The following is a 19,916-nucleotide window of genomic DNA, read 5'->3' as shown; positions in this document are numbered from 1 at the left end:
TGAATGAGAGTTGTTCACCGCTAAAAATGAACCCAAGAATTTTTCTTTCAAATATTATGTTTGATGGACAATTAAACCGGGTCGGTCGACAATATATTTTTTTAACACACTTTTCCTTCTTAGACGTGAACGTTACAACAAAGATCATAGATGGTTCCGCCTTGCAGTGAGCGCCCTGCAGTGAGCGCCAATGCCAATGTAAGATGGAAACCCCCTCTAACAGATTGGGTAAAATGAAATACCGATGGATCTTGGATGGGGGAAACCAATCAGAGCGGTACAGGGTGGGTTCTCCGAGACCAAAATGGTGAAGTGTTATGGTTAGGAGTGCAGGCTATTCGTAAAGCACATTCAGCTTTAGAAGTGGAGTTGGAGGCTCTAAGAAAGGCGATTGCCTCAATGGTAAGATTGAACTACAACCGTATTATTTTCGAATCAGACTCGTTGATAGCAGTCAATCTGGTGAACAACGTAGAATGCTGGCCTGTTTTTGCCCCAATACTCCAAGATATACAAGCACTGCTCCTCACCATCTCTTTCTTTACAGAATTATGATCCTAAGCTATATTCTTTGGAGCCAGATTGGATCAAATATGATGTAATAGTGGATAAACCAAGTGTAATTTGATTTGGGTGAATATAAGTTGATGTTGAACCAAAAAAAAATGATAGATGGTTCCATTTCCAAAGAAAACAACGAGAATAATATTCAACACATACTTATGAGTGATTTTGACAAGACAAGTATTCCATAATGATTATGCCTCGAGTTCTTCGTTTGAAAAAAGAGGAACAAACACATACATCAAAGTTGCAACAATGAATATCGTAGTAATCTGGGACTTAAACTTGGACATATTATCCTGTGCTAAAATTTGCTTTGAACATTCTTGATTCTTTTAATTAACTTAATGAACAATTTTTTGCATTTCTTATTTGAAAATAAAGTTAGGTAAGCTCTTTACAGGTCATTGAAAATTCAACCTAACATTTATAAAACACTATATAAATATTGTAGTAAATTAATGATGATAAAATGTTTTGTCAAAGAAATATAGTATGAACGTCAAGCTAAATTTACTTGTATATATTTAAAATTTAAGAAAAAAACTTAATGCAAGTAGGAAATATAATTCAATATAACTAACGGGTGATTAATTTGGTATTATTTTGAATTTTTAAACCAAATTAGTGGATCTTACATAGCACACATATATATGATTATAATTTTTGAGAATTTGTTAGAAATACTCTTATGAATTATCTCTTTTCAAAAATATCTATTTTGTAAACATTTTCATTTTTGTTCTGTGTTACACTATTACAATATATTAAATTAATTTTTAGGTTTGATTTTCTATTTTACATATAGTGTATAGTTTTGAAGAGGTATGTGTCGATTGATTGTAAGGTAAGGATAGCATGATTGACTGGTCGCGGATCTTTTGAAAATGACCCATAATCTCTTTGTTTAACTCTAAAATAATACTCTCTTTGTTTCATGAAAAATGTCATTAATTTTCTTTTTGTTTCACCAAAAATGTCATTTTACATTTTTAGTGCATCATTTTATATTTTTATGTATTTTTTATATTAGATTTCATAATTTTTATCCTTAACCTATAAATAAATTAACCAATTAATTATTTATTAAATAAGGATATATTTGTTTTTTTAATTTGTATGAAATATGTCAAAATGACATAATTACAAAGATATTATTAGATTCATTAGAAAATTTTAATGATTTTGAAAACCATGTATGTGTTTAATGATCAACTATCATAATTAAAGAATAACAAATATATAAAAGAGTATATCCGAAAAAATCATGTAAAGTTGCATTGGAATTTGAAAAAAAATAGAAAACAAATAACCACATGAGTAAAATACATCAATCTTTCAAAACTAAGGGATCTTGATGTACCTCAACAGTTTGATTTGTAAAAAAAACAACTCAAATGTTTGAAATATATATATTTTATTATGTATGTTTTCTTATTAAGACCTTCTCAACCAAAGCAAAGGTTTTACAACCCCAAAGAGGCTAATTCGCACGTGCGAACGAGGAACACGCGAGCGGAGAATAGCACCGTGCCTTTATTTTTTTTTTGTTTTATCGTCTCCTCCTCTTTCGCCGCTCTCTCTCACCAAACCTCTGCTGTGCGAAAATGGCGATGAAGGCTTCTCTCAAAGGCAAGTACGATGCTGACAAGACCAGTGGAATCGGTTCAATCGCCTTTAACGCAGGCGATATTAAACTACGTGCAACTATGACCGATGCTACCCTCGTCGCCGGCCCTACTTTGAACGGCCTCTCTCTCGCCGTCGAAAAGCCTGGTTCCTTCATCGTCGAGTACAACGTCCCTAAGAAGGTAAAAAAACTCAACTCCTTGCTTCTCCCCTTTTAATTAAGTCAAAGTTACTTTATTTTCAATTGATTGATTCAAATCAGTTTAATTTCTGAAGAATTGAGGCAGGACCAAACAATTGCTTTGATTCAAGTAAGAGTTTAGGGGTTTAGGGTTTGGTGTAATCTGATTTGGTCTGTGTGTGTTTTTGGGTTTACAGGATGTTAGGTTCCAGTTCATGAACACAGTAAGGATTGCTGAGAAGCCTTTGAATTTGACTTACATTCATAGCAGAGCAGATAACAGAACAATTCTCGATGGGAGTCTTTTGATTGATTCTGCAAACAAACTCTCTGCTAACTACATGGTTGGCACTAACAACTGTAAGCTTAAGTATTCTTATGCTCATGAAGGGTTAGCTACCTTCGAGCCGTGCTATGACTTGGCGAAAAATACATGGGATTTCGCGGTTTCTCGGAGGTTTTACAGTGGTGACACTGTCAAGGCAACTTATCAGACGTCTAGTAAGTTGCTTGGTATGGAATGGTCGAAGAACACCAAAACAAGTGGATTCAAGGTATATTTTGTTAGCTATCTTTGTTCTTTTAAGTTTAAATCGTGATATCAGTGACTTAAAACCTTATAAACAACGATTAGATTGTTTGGCATGTAAATAAGGTTTGTGTTCATCATAATTAACGATTACATTCTTTTGTGTATTGGCAAATCATATTTAGACATTGAGTTTTGCTTTCTTCCAAGCAACAACTATCTAGTTAAGCTTTATGGACTTTTCTTCTCGTTTCGACAGGTATGTGCATCTGTGAATCTAGCGGACGAAGTGAAAAACCCGAAATTGACTGCAGAAACTACATGGAACCTCGAAATGTAGTCTCCTTCTTTCACTTCCATTGTTTGGTGTTATAACACATTGTTACCCTCATTATAATTACTAGCAGTTCTTCCTCCATTATCTTTTATGATGATTTCTTAAAGTTGCAATAGTTTTGTTGGTTCACGAATTAAAAATCTTCAGATAAGTAACATCTACAAGATTTAACAATTAAATGGACCAGTATGTTATAGATTTAAAAGGTAAATACTATTTTCATCATTCTCTTGCACCAGAAAGCTTCATCTATGCATAAAATATTTTGTTCACCTCTGAAAATCGTCTTTCAATGCCTAATCTTTCCCTCTCCGTATCAATTAACCTAAAGGCTCATGAATTTGCAAGAAAGCAAATGAGGTGAAATAACTGTCCAGAAAACACAGCAATTTGGCAAAAACTTAGGTATGAGACTCGATCTGTTGGGCTCGGCTAATACAAATTAATCATCACGAGACGGTCTCACTGCTTGGAATCAATCAGACAGGAACAGGCAGGCCTTTCTTTGCCATGCCATCCAGAATATCATTGAGAGCTTGGCACAATCCCGATATCTGCACAGATTCCACTTTTCAGTCATATTCCACACCAATAAAACAAAACAAACATATATAGCTGCTCTAAAGAGAGGGAAGGGGGAGAGACCTGTTGATCCCATTGTTGTAGTTCCTCAATGTCATCCTCAAAATGTATCACAGCCTCCTCCTGGACAGTAATATAACATATTTAGACACCTTCTTAATAATCCACAATAACAAGATTTCTCTTCAGGGCTTTGCTTACAAAGCTCAACCGACAGTAATTTTGATTGCTTATACCTGATCTATGGAACCCCTCATTCTGTCTTGACCAATCATATTAGCTGCTATCTTCTCCGCCTTTCTTGGATCAATCCCCAGCAGAGTTCCCAATTCATCAAACCTAAGGTACAAATAGTTTAGAAAAACAAACAAGTCTCAGAAACACAAACAAGATAAATTCTACATCTCATACCTTATGTTTGTGTAGAGTTTGCTTGCACTTAGAAGGTTATGCTCAATCATAGCACGGTCAAGAACAGTGGATTTGTCAGGCAAAGACGCTTTCTGTTGAAAATCAACAACGTATAATCTTGTTATGAACCTACCAAGTCCGATGATACCCAAAAACTACATCTAAATCTTAATAACAGTCCATACCTGATGTGGCCTTAGTTCTTCTGAAAAAGCATCAATCTCTGGTCTCCTTAAAATCCTTTCCAGATACACCTGGAAAGTTACATAAAAAATAATAAAGTTAGCATGCAATTCTGACCAAGCTTCTATACCCGATCATGATTTTTTTTTATTTGTTTATGAATCAAATCTAATAAACATCACACTGGCTTAAGCAGGAGTAATACGTGAGTTAAAGCAATACTATATCCACATGCATGCAATGTATGTCTGTCTACTAGAGGAAACAAGATTTGTATGTAATAAGAGATAGAACCTTCTGCAGGATAGGATAAATCTTCAGCTTGGAGCAACGCTCATCCTGTCAATAAAAAGATATTGAGAAAGATATAGAAAACGATAAATAAGCAAGCAAGAAATAACATTCTATTAATAATCCAAAGGGAATTACTTTATATAAAGTTGCAAGAACACGAGATCGCTGAGGACCAGCTCCAGCTAATATGGTACATGTGACAGCAGCGGATAGGGCCTGCTCTAAAGCATTCTCATCAATCTCGCTGAAAATATTAGAAAACCTTAGAACCGTTTCAGAATAACGAGATATTATAAACGTATTGGAGAGAGAAAATAGGAGGACATCAATCACACTGTGTGAGTGTCCAAAGATTGATTAGCCGTTATATCCATTCGAACTGGAAACCAGCACAGGAGAAATTTGAAAAGAAAAAAAATGTAGCAGAGAGATAAGTCGGTTCACTTACTCATCCCCTATTTGGCGTTGCTCTATCTGGGAGATGCCGTAGTACCGAAGTGCAGCCTCTAAAAACTTTCTTTTCATGTCCAAAATTCTAGCATAGCAGACCTGAAACGGAAATATATTAAAACTTGAAAAGGAGTGCTCCTTAATCACCCAGCAAATAAATTCTTAGTTTAAGACGGGCCAACCTTGTACTGCAAATTCAAAACTTCATTCTGACTACTGCTCACTAAGAAAGAAGCTTTATTTATGAAAACCTCAGCATTTACAGCATCATCATCCTGCAGATATTCAAAACACAAAAGTATTAGAGAACAATAAAAGTCTTAACTAATGTATTTATACAACCCTGGTAGCCCCAATTTACTCTTTAGAAGCAAAATAAACAAGTCATATTGTCAAGAAGAATAAAGTTCTTAACACAGTCGAGATTCCTAGTTTCATGCTTAGATCTGTTCAAGAGACTTGTTAAGTTTGAATAAAATCACTCTAGAAAAATGTCCAAATATTTGAAGTTTGAATCAACAAATGGTGTCTTTTGAGCTTTTAAGATCTAACTTCTGTAACTGTAAAGAAGTGCAGCCACATAAGGAAACACGACCAATTAGCTATAAACCATTACTGCGATGCGGAAATCCATCTCACAAATAGAGATAACCGATTTACATGCTTACAAATTAATGAAAAGGACACAATCTATTGTGCATATGTACATGGAAGGGAAAGCCAAACCTCAAGATACAAACGAGCAATTTGGATACACTTTGAGAGCTTGAAGTTCTCGTCAACAGCCCTAATAAAGAACACCACAAACCCAATATTAAGTAACAGAAAAGAACATGAAGGTGAAGAACGTAAAAGAAAATTCAGCTCACTGCAACACACCTCATTCCAGAGTCCAGATCAATGCCACTCAACATCTGCGCCGCTTTAGTCCATTCCTGCTCTGATTCATACAAACCGGCAAGTTTTTCTCTGATAACAAGTGCCTGCAGATACACCCCAAAAACAGTTTCCTCTCTTAACATACAAAAGATTGTAAAGCAACACAATGTACATTGTCTCCGTTATCCCAAAACAACAGCATCCTTGGTAAAAACAAACATCTCAAAGTAATTTTCAGTGTAGATTCCAAACACCATACCAATACAATAGCAAGCGTCTCTCTCTACATACTTCTCGACTTAGACTAATTAGGGTTTAGAAAAGTACACGATTGCTACGGATGCACAGGAAAGAGAAAACAAACCTGTTCCTCAAAAGAAACAACTCTGGGCTGAATCTGAGTAAGTGTAAACTGAGCAATCTCCTTCTGCGTCTCTGGTTCTAATCTCCCAAGCTCTTGAGCGAACGATTGCAAAAGCTGCCTCGAAACCACCAACGGGACATCATCGGAAAGAACTGGAAATTTTTTACCAAATCGTCACGAAACATAAAATCAAAATCGAACCAGAATTTCTAACATAGATGAGGAAGATGAGAGAAATTATTACTGTGATCGATGAATCGTTGGGCTTGGAGAAGATCGTTTGATGAAAGAACAGAGGAGAGGATGAGTTTGTACTGTTCGATCTTCTGGCGTTGGTCACCGATTGCAGAAGCGTTCGTCAGAGCTTCGTCCATGGCTTCGCTTCGGCAATTTCTTCTCTCCCGCTTCGATTGCAAACCCTAAAAAACCTTCAAAGGGTTTGATTTGTTTCTCTAGCTTCCCTTTTTTTTTTTTCTTTTTTTTTTTTTTTTTTTTTTATTGGGTCTCTCGTTTCTGCTTTTATATGGGGAAAGTAAAATAAAATCACAACTCACACAAGGGATTTAGTAAATAAAAATAAAAAATGTATTAAAGCATAAAAATACTAGAATTTTTGGTAGTTAATAAATACTAGAATTGGCTGTCAAAAAAAAAATAAACAAAAATAAATAATAGAATTGTGAATTTGTGATGGTAAAATTTACCAAAACTACGGTAGATCAAAATTTCTTTAACAAATTACAATTTTTGTAAGTTATTCGTTAGTGAGGGCAAGTTTCTACACAAACAATAAAAACATCACAAGGTTTGAAAAAACATGATGATTGATGAGGATATATTTTACGACGACATTTTAATCCTCTGAGTCAGAAAAAAAAAGTAAGAAGAAAGAGAGATTACAATTATCGTGACACTAGAAAACCATGTCACAAATAGATTATTTATAGTATTTGAGAGTTAAGAGAACAATTTGTAATAGAAAACGTATGAAAAGATCATTGTTTGAAGTAAAAGATCACCACTCTCATAGTTGCTTTATACAAGCAAAAATTAGATGAAGGGAAAATATATTTTATCTTAGGTGGAGTTTATGGTGATCTAATTCGAGAACATCTATCTAAAAGAATGTTGTGATAATTATAAACTTCAACAAATTATGTTTTTGAGAAAAAAAAAAGGCTCAATTCTATGTTGTGCGAAACTTTTTGAACGGTAAACATCTCATTCACAGAAAACAAAATTGTCATAGTATAAATCTCATGATAATAATCTAATTTCTGGTAGCTTGGAAAAATTGTCATAGGATGATTCTCTTATGCTCTGGGTGTTTTATCTTCAATTCGGATGTCTTTTTAATATGTCTTGTGAGAGTTTTACCTTGATTTGTAACAACTCCACATTATTCTCTTCATTTGGCTTGTTCATCTTCCACTGAATCTCTCTTGTTTGGCACTACAAGATCCATTCATTATATAAACATGCATGATGCATCTTGCAATAGCCCCACAAGGTTCATCCCTTCTCCAGTCGCCCAACCTTTTTCTTTCTCTTTTTTTTTTTTTTTTTTTTTTTTCTTTTGTTAGCTAAATTTGTTTTCCCCTTGTTCTTGTATACAAAAATCATGTCACTAACTATTGTATATGGTGAAAGTAAGATAGTCAAAAAAAAAATTATGTTCCGTCAACATGATCAAATCATAAGCTAACAATTCTCCATGGGAAGATTACCTATTTTTTCACGAGAAATATTATATCTTATCATATAAAATTCAATCTTTATGAACTAAAACGAAAATGAAACCATCTAAAATTTAATATTAACCTCAATTAAAATCCAGCCAACCCGTAAATGATAATCAGATATCTTCTTTTTCACCCCCATTCTTCAAGCAACAAAAACGGTTTTGAAGTATTTGCATGATTTCAAAATTACGTAAGCACATTGGTGAAATTCATTGTTACAAACCTATAATTAAAATTACATCTTTCATTAGGCGGAGATGGCTTTGGTGGAGGAAGAGAAGAAAAATAAGAAGAAGAAAATAAAAATGTATTGGTGTTTTAGAAAGACTAGATTTTAATCTGCGGTGTACCGCGGATGATTTTTTAACTAAAAGAGTAGAATCCAAAATATACTTTAAAAATGTATATATAGATTTGAGTGAACGAGCTTTTGAGCAAAAAACGATGGTTGCTCAATGTGAAGTCGCAAAAACACCATCCTTGTCCACCGGAGTTTCGCCAGATAATGCGGCGTCTCAGCTAGATAATGCAGCATCGTCTAATTCTCCTCTTATATATCATCTTCTTCTTTTTCTTCTTCATTTTCCTCTTTTTCCTTCACGTTATAACAGCCAACGTCTTCATCATATGTTAAATCTCCACCTTATACTATCCAGCTTGATTAGCAAAAAAAAAAAAAAAAAAAAAACTAACGAAAGTCCATGATACGTTGGTTTACTATTTGTTTTTACAGTCAGTTTTCTAGTGACATTAACCCATGAAAAAATGACGTTAAGTGTCGCATTTTTTGTAGTGGTCTATGCACTATATCTTAACGAATAAAATTTTGGAAAAAAAGATTATATATAAGATAAATTAACCCTATTTGCAACTAATTTTAGATAAATAAAACATAAATAAAGATATACTAAAATTCTCATCAAATAATCTAAAATTCATTCTTGAAAGCTCATTTCTTTTTTTAAAGTTATTTTGTGTACTCACTTATGATTACATCAGTTAATTTCAAAAAATAAACTTATGCAACATTTAATAATAAGCTCACTTGTCTCTACCAAAAAAAAAAGCTCATGTTTAAATTTTTTGTGATTTATTATTTTACTCTTTTGGTTAACAAAAATAAATTTTAAGAGAAACTATATGTACACATAAATTAACATTTGTAATTGTATCTCTATTTTTTTTAGTTTAATATATATATATATATTCAAAAAGTGTCAAAATCTAATCTAATTGATTTAACAAGTGTTGCAAACTAACTTAAATTAAATCCATATGTTATTTAATAGAGAAATACTCTCAAATAGCACACATCTAAGTTTTTCTTCCAAAATTAGCACACAATTAAAAATGGGAAAAAGCCAAAAAATACTTCATCTATTTTTCATTTGGACGTTTAATATCTGGTCTTTTTTGGTTGGAAGATTAATACCTATATTAATTAAAACGTGTAGTTTAAAACCTAAAAAATTAAATGTTGTCATCTTCATATCTACGATTTCTTAGCATAAAAAATATTCTAATTTTACCCTTATTTAATTCTATTAATTTTTATTTATAAATAACATGGCATTAAATTAATTATTATTTGAATTAAAAAATCTTATGAATATTTTTCATTTTATCCTTCTTTAATATGTGTAATTGTTATTAGTATATCTTTATCATTGATTAAATACTTCCTACCAAAAAAAATCATTGATTAAATACTAATACTAAAAATAATAATAACAGATATAAAAGAAATACTAATGACAATTAAAGATATAAAAGAATGATAAAATGACAATTAAAGAAAAGAAAAAAAATCAGCCATGGCTTCTTCATCTTCTCCGTCTGATCAAGATGCTCTTTCTGGGAACCCTAGTTTAATTGGGATTGGGATGTTAAACGGTCAGGTGAATCTAACAAGTTTAAGTAACGTGAAGCATTTACACACTCTGTTCCTTCATATCAAAACTTAACCGGACACATTCACCCGGAACTCTCCGGTTTAATCAGCCTCAAATCTCTGGATTTATCGATCAACCAGTTAACCGGAGAGATACCTCAAAGCTTCATCGACCTCAGAAACATCGGAGAGTTACCAAAACTCCAAGTCTTTGAAGTGTGGGACAGTGGGAGAACAACTTCACCTTACTGTTACAAGCCAATCTTGGCCGGAATGGGAATCTGAAAAAGCTTGATGTCTCTTTAACCATCTCACCGGACTTATCCCAATGGATTTATGCAGAGGCGAGAATCGTCAAGAATCTTCTCAACGGAACTGTTCCGGCTGGACTTTTCAATCTACCGCTCGTCACCGATAATTTCTTCTTCGGTGAACTTCCGACAACGATGTACAGCGAAGTTCTCGACCAGATTTAATCTTAAAAGTTAGGTTGTCATTTGCTGAAAAAGATAGAGAGCGTGAACAATCTGTTATGCACCAGCAATATCTGATGAATGAACTTAAAAGCAAGGCAGCAATGATTCAGGAACTGGAAAGAACCAAGTTTGAGTCTCGTCGGTGTGTTTTGAATTTTTTGCAAAATTGTGTTTTGATTTTTATTACCATTTAATCAATAATAATAACAATTACAGATATTAAAGAATGATAAAATGAAAAATATTCATAAGACTTTTTAATTCAGATAATAATTAAATTAATGCCATGTTATTTATAAATGAAAATTAATAGAATTAAATAAGGGTAAAATTGGAATATTTCTTATGTTAAGAAATCGTAGGTATGAAAATGACAACATTTATTTTTTTATATTTTAAACTACATGTTTTAATTAATATAGGTATTAATCTTCCAACAAAAAAATACCAGGTATTAAACGTCTAAACAAAAGTAGCATTATTTATTGAATTAATATATATTATAAAATAATAAAAATAATTATAATCTTTTATATTTTCGTTAACTCCTCTTCGATGGAAGAAACGTATCCACCCCGTCTTACAAACACACACAGATTCCACTCCACCATTGTGCTGAAACGAGGAAGAAGATGGTGAGGATCATTCCCATGATGGTGTCCTCCATTCGGCCATCGTTCACTTCTTCTCCTCTGTAACCTCATATCTCTCTTAAAATCTCTCTGGCACCTCTACATATATCTTTGACTACATTATAGAGATAAAATTGAGAATCACTCACTGTTCAATTGGTTAGTTAATTATAGAACTAGGGTTGTGATGAGGTGATGTATCTTGTTTCAATTGTAGTCATTTTTAATCATCATCTCATTAATTTCCCAACTAAAAAGTTTTGAGAGGTCCTATATTGAGAAATGACTTTGATTTATTTGTCTATTGAATTATGTGCATATGTGTTTGAGTTTATTTGAAATCATGGATCTGTCAGTAAGTTTGTTTGTAGATTTTTAGGGAAGAATCAATATTGATTAGGAATAAGCTTGAAAGTTTGTGTATTTGTCTACCTTTTGATCGACCAAAGATCAATAAGCTTGAAAGTTTGTGTATTTGTCTACCTTTTGATCGACCAAAGATCAATTGGGTTTTGTTGTAGTTAATCTGAATTTGATCTTTTGAGAGTAGAAACTATATGTCATGGAAGCTAGAATTGAAGATGAAACTCAACAGTTCTATGGGTTTAGAGTTGTGGATCTGAGATCAGTAGGTAAAAAGAGTGTGGAGTAGGATTTGGATGGTTGAAAATTGGATTGTGATCTCTTTGTCGCTATGGAATTGAATCATGATGGTAGTGAAACGTTGGACTTTAGTGTTTTCCTACAGGGAACTCCTCGAGCAGCAATCTTCTTATAAGCATTTTGTCGAACAACTGTTCTATGTTCTTCATCTTTTTCTCTCAATTTCATGACTGCTTGAATTTCTTACCTACATCGGATTCCTGGAATCTTCCCTTCTTTATTCCACGTGATATGTCCATGTGTCAAAAGAACCACTTGCTTTGTCATCTTGACGATGCCTAGGTCTCGTAAGCTCGATGATAATGGGATCAAGAGGCGGCAACAAATCGGATTCGCCCTGAGAAGTTTGGCTCATTTGCTTGTGAAACTGCTTCATCGTTTACTGATTAGACCTCGTCGCGGGTAAACATGAGATCTCAAAAGTTTTAGACTGGAAAATAAGATCCAGTTTATGTAGAGATAACGATGAGCCATCAAAAAAGATGATGAATTTTATGATTTATTTTAATTAATAATTTTAGTGTTTTAAATATTAAATTAGAAGTTGTGTGCTAAATCTAGAAAATATGAGACAGAGAACAGTTCTCTCTATCCCGAGTCTCCCTCAAAACCCTAGTTCTACAGAGCCGCCGCCGCCTGTTCTGCTTGCCTCTCCGCCGTCGGTGTGAGAGGGCTCTGCTCTTCCTCTATTGCTTTGTTTTTCCAGTTGTAGTAGTAGGGTGACTCGTTCTCTTCCTCTCCGGCTGTGCTGAAGAGCAGTCCAACTGTTGCGTAAAGATGGTGAGGTGGATAATGAGATATCGGCTTGCCTTCCTCTCCGGGAGACTGGTGGTGGTTCGAAGCTGCTATGGGCGACCTTCCTTGCAGCTTCAGGGAGTCGGATCTGAGTTTTTGGTTCGCGACCTCCTGCTACCTCTATCCTTTCTGCCGGAGATCCAAGTTGACCGGAGGTTTACGGTTGAGTCGGGTCTTAGAGTCTACCGGTTGTTTGGGGAGGTTTATGTGTGTGTCAGTGGCCGAGATTTGCGAACACCCTAAAAGCCAATGTGATTGAGAGCTTCCTCAATCTTCTGGTTTCATTCCGACTAAGAAGTGAGACAACAAGGCAGATGCGATGTAGCCAATTCGGATATGCACCATGAGGTGAAGATATGCTAATATGTGCTCCAATCTCTTATCTTTAGGTGATTAGCATTCTAGTTATTGTGTGATTAGTTTGGAGAAGCCTCTGCTCATTCTGGTTTTGCTTCGCGTCTCTTGGTCGGATCAGTCGGATGTATTGTTCGTTTTAGGTTTAGGACCGGAACAATGAAAGTCGGAGGAACCAAGCTTTTATGATGATGCGCCTCTGGGTGATGATGCTATTGGGACAAGTTCTACACGCCGATTATAAGATTCTGATAGCTTGGAATTATTATGTTCTTCAGTATAGGATTTGTTTTCTCTATGTTAGTATTTGTTTTCGTGTCATTGGGTCAATGTCGGTGGTTTAAGAGATGATTTTACTCTGAGTCGTGGTGTGTTATCTATCTCGTTGTGGTTAAAAAATGCAATGTTTATCGGTTATGTAGCGTTGGATCTGCCTAGTGATTCAGGGTGATACTAGATCAACCCATTGCATTTGGTCCAAGTCTATAGAGGTGAATATTAAATACCTTTGATTTGATTGTATCATTTTGGATAGCGAATAGTTGATGTTGAGAAAAAAAAAATCTAGAAAATACGAGATTGTGTGTTAGATTTAGAAAAAAAACATAATTTGATGCTATTTTTGGTGGATGATGATGTTTGTTGAATGATCGGTGGAGTTTCTACTGTTGCACCATCTCCTTGACCTCCAACTGAAAATCCATATTGAACATTTGTTGGAGTCGTTCCGCTTGAACCTCTTTGTTGAAAATTTGTGTTTGCCGCCATTGTGGAGCATTTGGTGGTGTTCCCCACTGTGGAACATTTGGTGACGTGCCCCACTGTGCATTTGGTGGTGTTCCCCACTGTGGAGCATTTGGTGGTGTTCCCCACTGTGGAGCATTTGGTGGTGTTCCCCACTGTGGAGCATTTGGTGGTGTTCCCTACTGTGGATAAATGGGACCCAAAAACCGGGTGAATTTTGCCCTCCCAAATTATTACCCACAGAAGATGGACTGCCAGATGATATACCTCCTGAATGTGGACTCCCAAATGAATGGCCTGAACCTAACTGTTTTGGCACATCTTGGTTGTTACGTGAAACCCCAGTCATAGCTTCTAACAGTTGTATCTTATCCTCGTCGGTGCTTGCAGCTATATCAATAAAATACTTACGCCAAAATACTAGCTTCTTAAGTGCATTAATGCATGCCCAATAAAATCTAGTGTGTTTGGGAAGATCTAGCGCGATAAATATCGCTTCCGCCTTTTTAAATTCATCGTAATCATCTTGGTCAAAAGCACCAGGACAAAGTTGTTGAAAAATTTGTCGTTGGAATTCTCTAAAGCCAGTGATGCTGTCTTGTATTGTTGTTTCAAAGGATTGTCGTCTTCGACTTCCTCGTGAACCGCTTCCAAAAAATTGAGTGATCCCACGATCATAAAATAATTTCCTCATGATATTCTAAAACACTTAAATTTGAAAAAATCAGGTCATAATCTAAATATATATCACTTTTTTTTTGTATAATCGATGATGATAATAATTTGGTTATGTTTATGATTTTTTTTTCATTTTTTAAAATGACCATTTTTTTAATAATTATTACTAAAAACCAAATAATTTTTTAATAGCTATTGAAAACAATTTTTGCATCTAAAATTAATAATTCTCGGAAATGATTTAAAAGAATAAACTTGTTATTAATTTTAGAATTATGAAAATAAAAGAAAACTTTTCTTATCATTCATTATTCATAAATAATATAAATCTTAAAATTATTTAGAAAAAAACACAATAGTTAATATTATTTGTCATAATCTATTTTGAAATATTATCATTAACCTCAAATTTAATTTCAGTTTTTTAAATGACACATATTAACATCAATAATAACAAATGATGAAAATAGTTGCATCACTTGTTAATTTTAACACAAAATTTTAGAGTAACCACTTCAATAATCATATATAAATTATATTTATTAACTATTTAAGTTAATATAATATAGAATACATTAGATTATTTAACAAATATACTATATTATTAAAATTATTTAGCAAATACAGTAAATTAAAATACTAACCTGAAAATGTGGAAGATCTGCTCAAAAATTTGCTAAGCCAATTTCTGAAGAATCATTTTGTGATGTTATACAGTGATGTGATAAAGATTTTGTGATGTAGTACCTATATATAGATTTTATTTTGCATATTTAATAAAAAAAACAAGAAAAAATCATTCTATTATCCACTGGGTGCGTTTTTCTAAAAAACGCTGGATAAAAACTGGTTCTGTTTTGAATCGCGGTCCATCTTATTATCCAGCGGATAATTCCGCAAAATTGTTTTTTTTTTTTTGAAAAAACACAAATATTAGTTTTAAACATGATTAGTGACATATGTGCGAATTTAAAAAAATGAATAAAACTTTTTAAATGGCTTCCAATCACAGCCTAAATTTGACCACACTTTTTTGGTTAAAATATTACCCAATTTTTTTTGTGTGTGTAGAACATAGAGATTCGTTTCTTATTTTATTTATCATAAAATAAGAAAACTACCAATCATATTCATTGTACAAACCAAAAAGGCAAAAAACTAATAATATACCCACGACAAGTCTCACAAAATTCGTCTATTTTTCCAATGTGCGTACATTCACGGGTTGCTAGAGCCTAGTGGTAGCATCCGATCTGTATTCTTCAGTCTCAACCGTTAGATCTCTCAATCCCCGCATCCAATTCCACCGCGTGGGTCTTTGGTCCATTTTTATATTATTATTATTATTCCAATTTAAAACTATTTTATAATAATAATAAAAAAGGCATAAATGGTAGTAAGATTCTCTCCGCCTCCTTCCTCTATAAGAACCGACACTGCTGAGACGGAAGAAGAAAAACTCAACACACTCACCAAATCGAAATCTCAAACACACACCCCGAAGAAGCAAAACCTAAAAAAATGGCCGCAGAAGGAGAAGTGATCGCTTGCCACAACGTCGAGGAATGGAACGAGAAGCTTAAGACCGCCTCCGAATCCAAGAAATTGGTACCTTCCTCTCGGATCCACTTCTTCTCGGATCTGATCTCGTGTTTTGATCTATTACGTTTCTGATTTTTGGGGCTTCTAGATTAGTCTTGTGGTTTTGGGTATGACGGTTTCAGAATTAGCTTTGAATCTGACATCAGGAAATCGAATTTTTTGAGTTCCGTAATGTGAAATTTATGAACCCTAAATAGTTCGATTGAATCTATAGGAACTGAAGATCTCAGAAATAAGAAACCCTAAATAGTTCCATATATAATGATGATATGTTGTGTGAAGCTCTCAACTATGCAAACTCAGTTCGATTTAGTTCCATTGGAAGTCTTCTGGATCTCACCATAACTTGATTAAGTAGATGCAAATGGTACCAGTTGCAATAGGAAATGGCATGTGAAACAGAACACATTTGTTTATATTATATCAACCTGTGTTTGTTTGTATTCACCAATGATTTTTTTAGCTTCGTTCTTGGTCTAAATCTTGGTTTTTGTGGGATTGACGCAGATTGTGATTGACTTCACTGCAACATGGTGCCCACCTTGCCGTTTCATTGCACCCATCTTTGCTGAGTTGGCCAAGAAGCACCTTAACGTTGTGTTCTTCAAGGTCGATGTTGACGAATTGAACGTGAGTTTCCCAATTCCTCAATCTTACAATAGTCAAATATCCAAGCTTAGTAGAATCAGTAACCTCTGGTCTTTAACTTGCTTGTTTGTGTTTTGTGCAGACTGTTGCTAAGGATTTTGACGTTCAGGCAATGCCAACGTTTATCTTCATGAAAGAAGGAGTGGTCCTTGATACAGTGGTTGGAGCTGCGAAAGAAGAGATCCTTGCCAAGCTCGAAAAGCACACGGCCGTTGCTGCTGCTTGATTCGCTTTTTTTCTCTCTACCTATTCTGCTAATATGTTTGGTGTTTAATAAGTTCACCAGAGTGTTTGACCTTAGTTGTGCTCTTTGTGTGGTGAATAAGTGTTGCAAACTTGATAACTAGCAGCTTTGCTAATTGTTCGTTCATGTTATCTTTTACTCTTGAGATTGTGTTGTTATGTTAGAGTTCAGTTCTCGGTTGACATCGTTTTCATTTAATCAGACTTTTCTACAACTCATTAATTTAGCAGTCTTGATCCTGATATGCTTATGCAAGCCTTGGATCACCTTAAAGATGAGGCGTGGTTTGGTCCCCAATTGTTCAGAGGTTTTTCTTCTCAGGTCAACATAATCCAACTTCTTTTTCTATTGGTGGGTCTGTACAAAATAGTGTACCTACAAGTTGTGACTCTACACACCAGGGTGGGGTACAACCGGAAAAAAATACAACTTGTTTTGGACCCGGGAACGTTTGGACCATGTCTAGTCTCACCAAAAAAGAACCTAATGTTCCATTGTGTCGGATTCTATTGTCACAACAGACCCGGATGTTTGGCCAGCTTTTGTTGAGTTCCCGGAGCTTTGATAACATTTCCCGAGTTTCATCTTACTTACCATGGAAAATTCTTTCTTCTTTCTAGGGGGTTATTGAAATGGTTTCTTCCTACTTAGTCTTCGAATTCTTTATTTGTTTGATTGATACAACAAATGAGTTCGAAACTTGAAACTTTTTCCAAGGTGAAAAATTTGGCCATCAAATGAGTTAAAAATCCGTCTCCTGCACCAACTTAAGTTGGCATCTCAAACTTGAATATGAATAACATACATCGCCAAAGTACAATTTTTTTTGCCTAAAATCTCGGTTACTTCAGAGAGGAGAAAAGCACAAGGTGTTAATTCAGACACTGAAACATTTCAGATGTCATTTATACATAATAATCCGTACAAAAAAAAAGAGATAGTGGAGGCCATGAGGAATTTCAATTAGAGTATTATCGGTCTTGGGAAATTATATAAACCTCTTTAGTAAAAGAAAAGGAGACATCTTGTAGGTCATCATCATCAAACCTTGTCGTCATGGAACCACCACCTTGTCTCTTTAGGAGATCTCCCGTTCTTGCAATTCTTCACGTATCGATCATTATCAGCCGGGCGTTGCTGAGAAATAGATATAGACAATTAGACAACATAGATAAGAGTTGTTTCAATGGGTCAAAATATTTAGTTTGTGAGAGTTCCAAATGTTTCAATGGGTCAAAATATTTACTATGTATAACATGCTGTAAATACATAGTTGTGAGAGTTCCAAATGTGTAAACCTTTTCGGGTGAACTCGATAGCATAGAGAGAATGCTGATGCAGACTGAACTCACTGTCATTGCCGGCGACCAGGAGTCATACAGAATATCTGCAAAAAGGATATAGAGAGAAATGTTATATTTACAGCATGTTATAACATTGTTTATGTTCTACTCTCAAGTTCTTTTTGGTTTGGGAAAACAGCAAACATAAAAATGAAAACATATATAATGTGCAAGGGATACTGTTTCTGCTCATTCAAAGACGAAAAAAAGACTGCACAACTTAACCGACCAAAAGAAAAGTTCAATGTCACAAGTAATTCAAAGGCAAAGATTCTGATTTTGCTAAGTAATCCAGTATACGGTGTTTTATAATATAATCACACCCTCACTTCATGTTTTGCAACACTAATTTGAGCATCAGACAGACTGAGATACAATGTTGATAGATTATTTGATGATACTGCATCTCTTTAAGCCACATTACAATCCATGAGCAACCAAAACATGTATGCATCATTCGTTTTATGTATGCAAACTATTTTTTGACTGACATGTTCATCATACAATAAGACTAATCAAGACAAAAACTTCTCCTCTGGGAAAATCACACACAGCAGAAGAGACACACACACACACAACTTGAGTTAGCATTTCAGAAGAGACCAAAAAAAAACAAGAGCACATGCAGAGAGTAAAGAAACAATTGAGTAACATTACCTAAACAAATATGTCCATTGCTGTAAATATGAGGATGTAGCGGTGCTGGTGGAACAAAGATCACCTGCTCAAACACCCAAACACATCAAAATATGAACATAACACAAAATAAACCAGTAAATATCACTATCTCAAACTATATATCTGATTTGAAAAAAACAAAAACATGCAAAAACACTCTTGGTTTTAGTCAATCAAGCCCACAATTAAACAAATTTGTAGAAAACCCTTAAATCAAAATCAACAAAGTCCAGACCAGTAACAACACAAAAAATGCAATGTAAACTTGCCTGAGGAGCTTCCATAGGGTAATGTTGAGGAAACTCAACCTGAAGATTATAAGTCTCATTAGCGTAAAGCGTACCAGGTGCTCCTGTTACCTCTATTATCCACCTTTTTTTTAACATCACACAAACACACAACGAATCAGAAAATCTCAAAAAAAAAAAGATAAATAAATAAATCAGAAAATGAAAGATTTGAAAAAAAAATCAAAATTACTTTTGAAGATTATCAGTAACTCTATGCTTAAACCCAGTCGGTGGATTTACTTGCCACTCAGATAACTCTTTCTGTAACCTATTACAAGCGATCTTGCTTAAGGCCTACGAAAAAACCAACAAAAAAAAAATAAATCAGAAACCCCTAAATCGGGATAATCAAATACATAAAGAGTGAGAATCTAAAGAAGAACCTTGCGTGAAGGAGATGAAGAGCTTGTCATGGCGGAGACAGAGAGAGAGAGAGAGACGAAGACGACAGAGAGGTCTGCTTGGGCTTTTCTCTGGATCTTTCCCCTTTACTCTCTTTTTTTTTTCGAATATTAAAAAAAACAAAATCATAAAGTGGAAAATAAAAATAATTTTCGGGGCAAGGAAAGGGCACACGTGAAGGAGTCAAAATTACAAAATTAACCATTTTCATCCAACGGCTCTTATGCTTCACACGTGTCGTAAATCTTTCACTGACTCCACGCACATTGAAGAGTCGATTTTTATTTTATTTTTCCTATAGTTTTGTAACAAAGATTCGTCTTCTTACATT

The 19,916-nt window shown here is 34.4% G+C and overlaps 4 protein-coding genes and 1 pseudogene across 5 annotated transcripts; 2 read left to right on the top strand and 3 right to left on the bottom strand.

The window, feature by feature from the left end:
* Window positions 1-1,841: 1,841 nt before the first annotated feature.
* LOC104725178 (outer envelope pore protein 24B, chloroplastic) lies at window positions 1,842-3,321 on the top strand. Its single transcript, XM_010443792.2, has 3 exons — window positions 1,842-2,375; window positions 2,572-2,928; window positions 3,163-3,321. Exons 1-3 carry the CDS (start codon window positions 2,172-2,174, stop codon window positions 3,241-3,243), a joined length of 642 nt encoding a protein of 213 aa, XP_010442094.1. The 5' UTR covers window positions 1,842-2,171; the 3' UTR covers window positions 3,244-3,321.
* An 85-nt stretch (window positions 3,322-3,406) lies between these two features.
* Window positions 3,407-7,315, bottom strand: LOC104725177 (COP9 signalosome complex subunit 4). Its single transcript, XM_087475766.1, has 13 exons — window positions 6,648-7,315; window positions 6,404-6,555; window positions 6,040-6,143; window positions 5,887-5,947; window positions 5,343-5,435; window positions 5,159-5,259; window positions 4,846-4,954; window positions 4,711-4,755; window positions 4,419-4,487; window positions 4,234-4,325; window positions 4,059-4,161; window positions 3,886-3,945; window positions 3,407-3,794 (listed from the first exon to the last, which is right to left on the bottom strand). The coding sequence occupies exons 1-13, from the start codon at window positions 6,775-6,777 to the stop codon at window positions 3,720-3,722; spliced, it is 1,194 nt and encodes a 397-aa protein (XP_087331892.1). The 5' UTR covers window positions 6,778-7,315; the 3' UTR covers window positions 3,407-3,719.
* Window positions 7,316-9,882: 2,567 nt separating this feature from the next.
* Window positions 9,883-15,098, bottom strand: LOC104725176 (uncharacterized; annotated as a pseudogene). Its single transcript, XR_015571145.1, has 2 exons — window positions 15,023-15,098; window positions 9,883-14,400 (listed from the first exon to the last, which is right to left on the bottom strand). The product of XR_015571145.1 is annotated as an uncharacterized LOC104725176 (transcript).
* A 590-nt stretch (window positions 15,099-15,688) lies between these two features.
* LOC104725175 (thioredoxin H3-like) lies at window positions 15,689-17,054 on the top strand. The gene is made up of 3 exons (XM_010443789.2): window positions 15,689-15,986; window positions 16,488-16,610; window positions 16,711-17,054. Exons 1-3 carry the CDS (start codon window positions 15,900-15,902, stop codon window positions 16,852-16,854), a joined length of 354 nt encoding a protein of 117 aa, XP_010442091.1. The 5' UTR covers window positions 15,689-15,899; the 3' UTR covers window positions 16,855-17,054.
* Window positions 17,055-17,813: 759 nt separating this feature from the next.
* On the bottom strand, window positions 17,814-19,744 carry LOC104725173 (putative ubiquitin-conjugating enzyme E2 18). The gene is made up of 6 exons (XM_010443788.3): window positions 19,567-19,744; window positions 19,374-19,477; window positions 19,163-19,265; window positions 18,873-18,936; window positions 18,171-18,259; window positions 17,814-18,009 (listed from the first exon to the last, which is right to left on the bottom strand). Exons 1-6 carry the CDS (start codon window positions 19,594-19,596, stop codon window positions 17,914-17,916), a joined length of 486 nt encoding a protein of 161 aa, XP_010442090.1. The 5' UTR covers window positions 19,597-19,744; the 3' UTR covers window positions 17,814-17,913.
* Window positions 19,745-19,916: the final 172 nt, after the last annotated feature.

Source organism: Camelina sativa, chromosome 11 (genome assembly GCF_030686135.1).
Source record: "Camelina sativa cultivar CO46 ecotype springtype chromosome 11, ASM3068613v1".
Lineage (NCBI taxonomy): Eukaryota > Viridiplantae > Streptophyta > Magnoliopsida > Brassicales > Brassicaceae > Camelina > Camelina sativa.
The sequence above is the reverse complement of the archived record's forward strand: the minus strand, read 5'-3'. Positions and strand labels throughout refer to the sequence as shown.

Bases quoted from the DNA above. Each gene is read 5' to 3' on its own strand.
- LOC104725173 (XM_010443788.3), bottom strand. From the start codon at position 19,596: ATGACAAGCTCTTCATCTCCTTCACGCAAG. The intron at 19,266-19,373 runs GTAATTTTGATT...GTTAAAAAAAAG, and splicing joins GTTACTGATAATCTTCAAAA to GTGGATAATAGAGGTAACAG. The intron at 18,260-18,872 runs GTAATGTTACTC...TCCTTTTTGCAG, and splicing joins CAATGGACATATTTGTTTAG to ATATTCTGTATGACTCCTGG.
- LOC104725175 (XM_010443789.2), top strand. From the start codon at position 15,900: ATGGCCGCAGAAGGAGAAGTGATCGCTTGCCACAACGTCGAGGAATGG. The intron at 15,987-16,487 runs GTACCTTCCTCT...GGATTGACGCAG, and splicing joins CCTCCGAATCCAAGAAATTG to ATTGTGATTGACTTCACTGC. The intron at 16,611-16,710 runs GTGAGTTTCCCA...TGTTTTGTGCAG, and splicing joins TCGATGTTGACGAATTGAAC to ACTGTTGCTAAGGATTTTGA.
- LOC104725177 (XM_087475766.1), bottom strand. From the start codon at position 6,777: ATGGACGAAGCTCTGACGAACGCTTCTGCAATCGGTGACCAACGCCAG. The intron at 6,556-6,647 runs GTAATAATTTCT...AAAAATTTCCAG, and splicing joins CCAACGATTCATCGATCACA to TTCTTTCCGATGATGTCCCG. The intron at 3,795-3,885 runs GTCTCTCCCCCT...GAATCTGTGCAG, and splicing joins TACAACAATGGGATCAACAG to ATATCGGGATTGTGCCAAGC.
- LOC104725178 (XM_010443792.2), top strand. From the start codon at position 2,172: ATGGCGATGAAGGCTTCTCTCAAAGGCAAGTACGATGCTGACAAGACC. The intron at 2,376-2,571 runs GTAAAAAAACTC...TTGGGTTTACAG, and splicing joins AGTACAACGTCCCTAAGAAG to GATGTTAGGTTCCAGTTCAT. The intron at 2,929-3,162 runs GTATATTTTGTT...TCGTTTCGACAG, and splicing joins CCAAAACAAGTGGATTCAAG to GTATGTGCATCTGTGAATCT.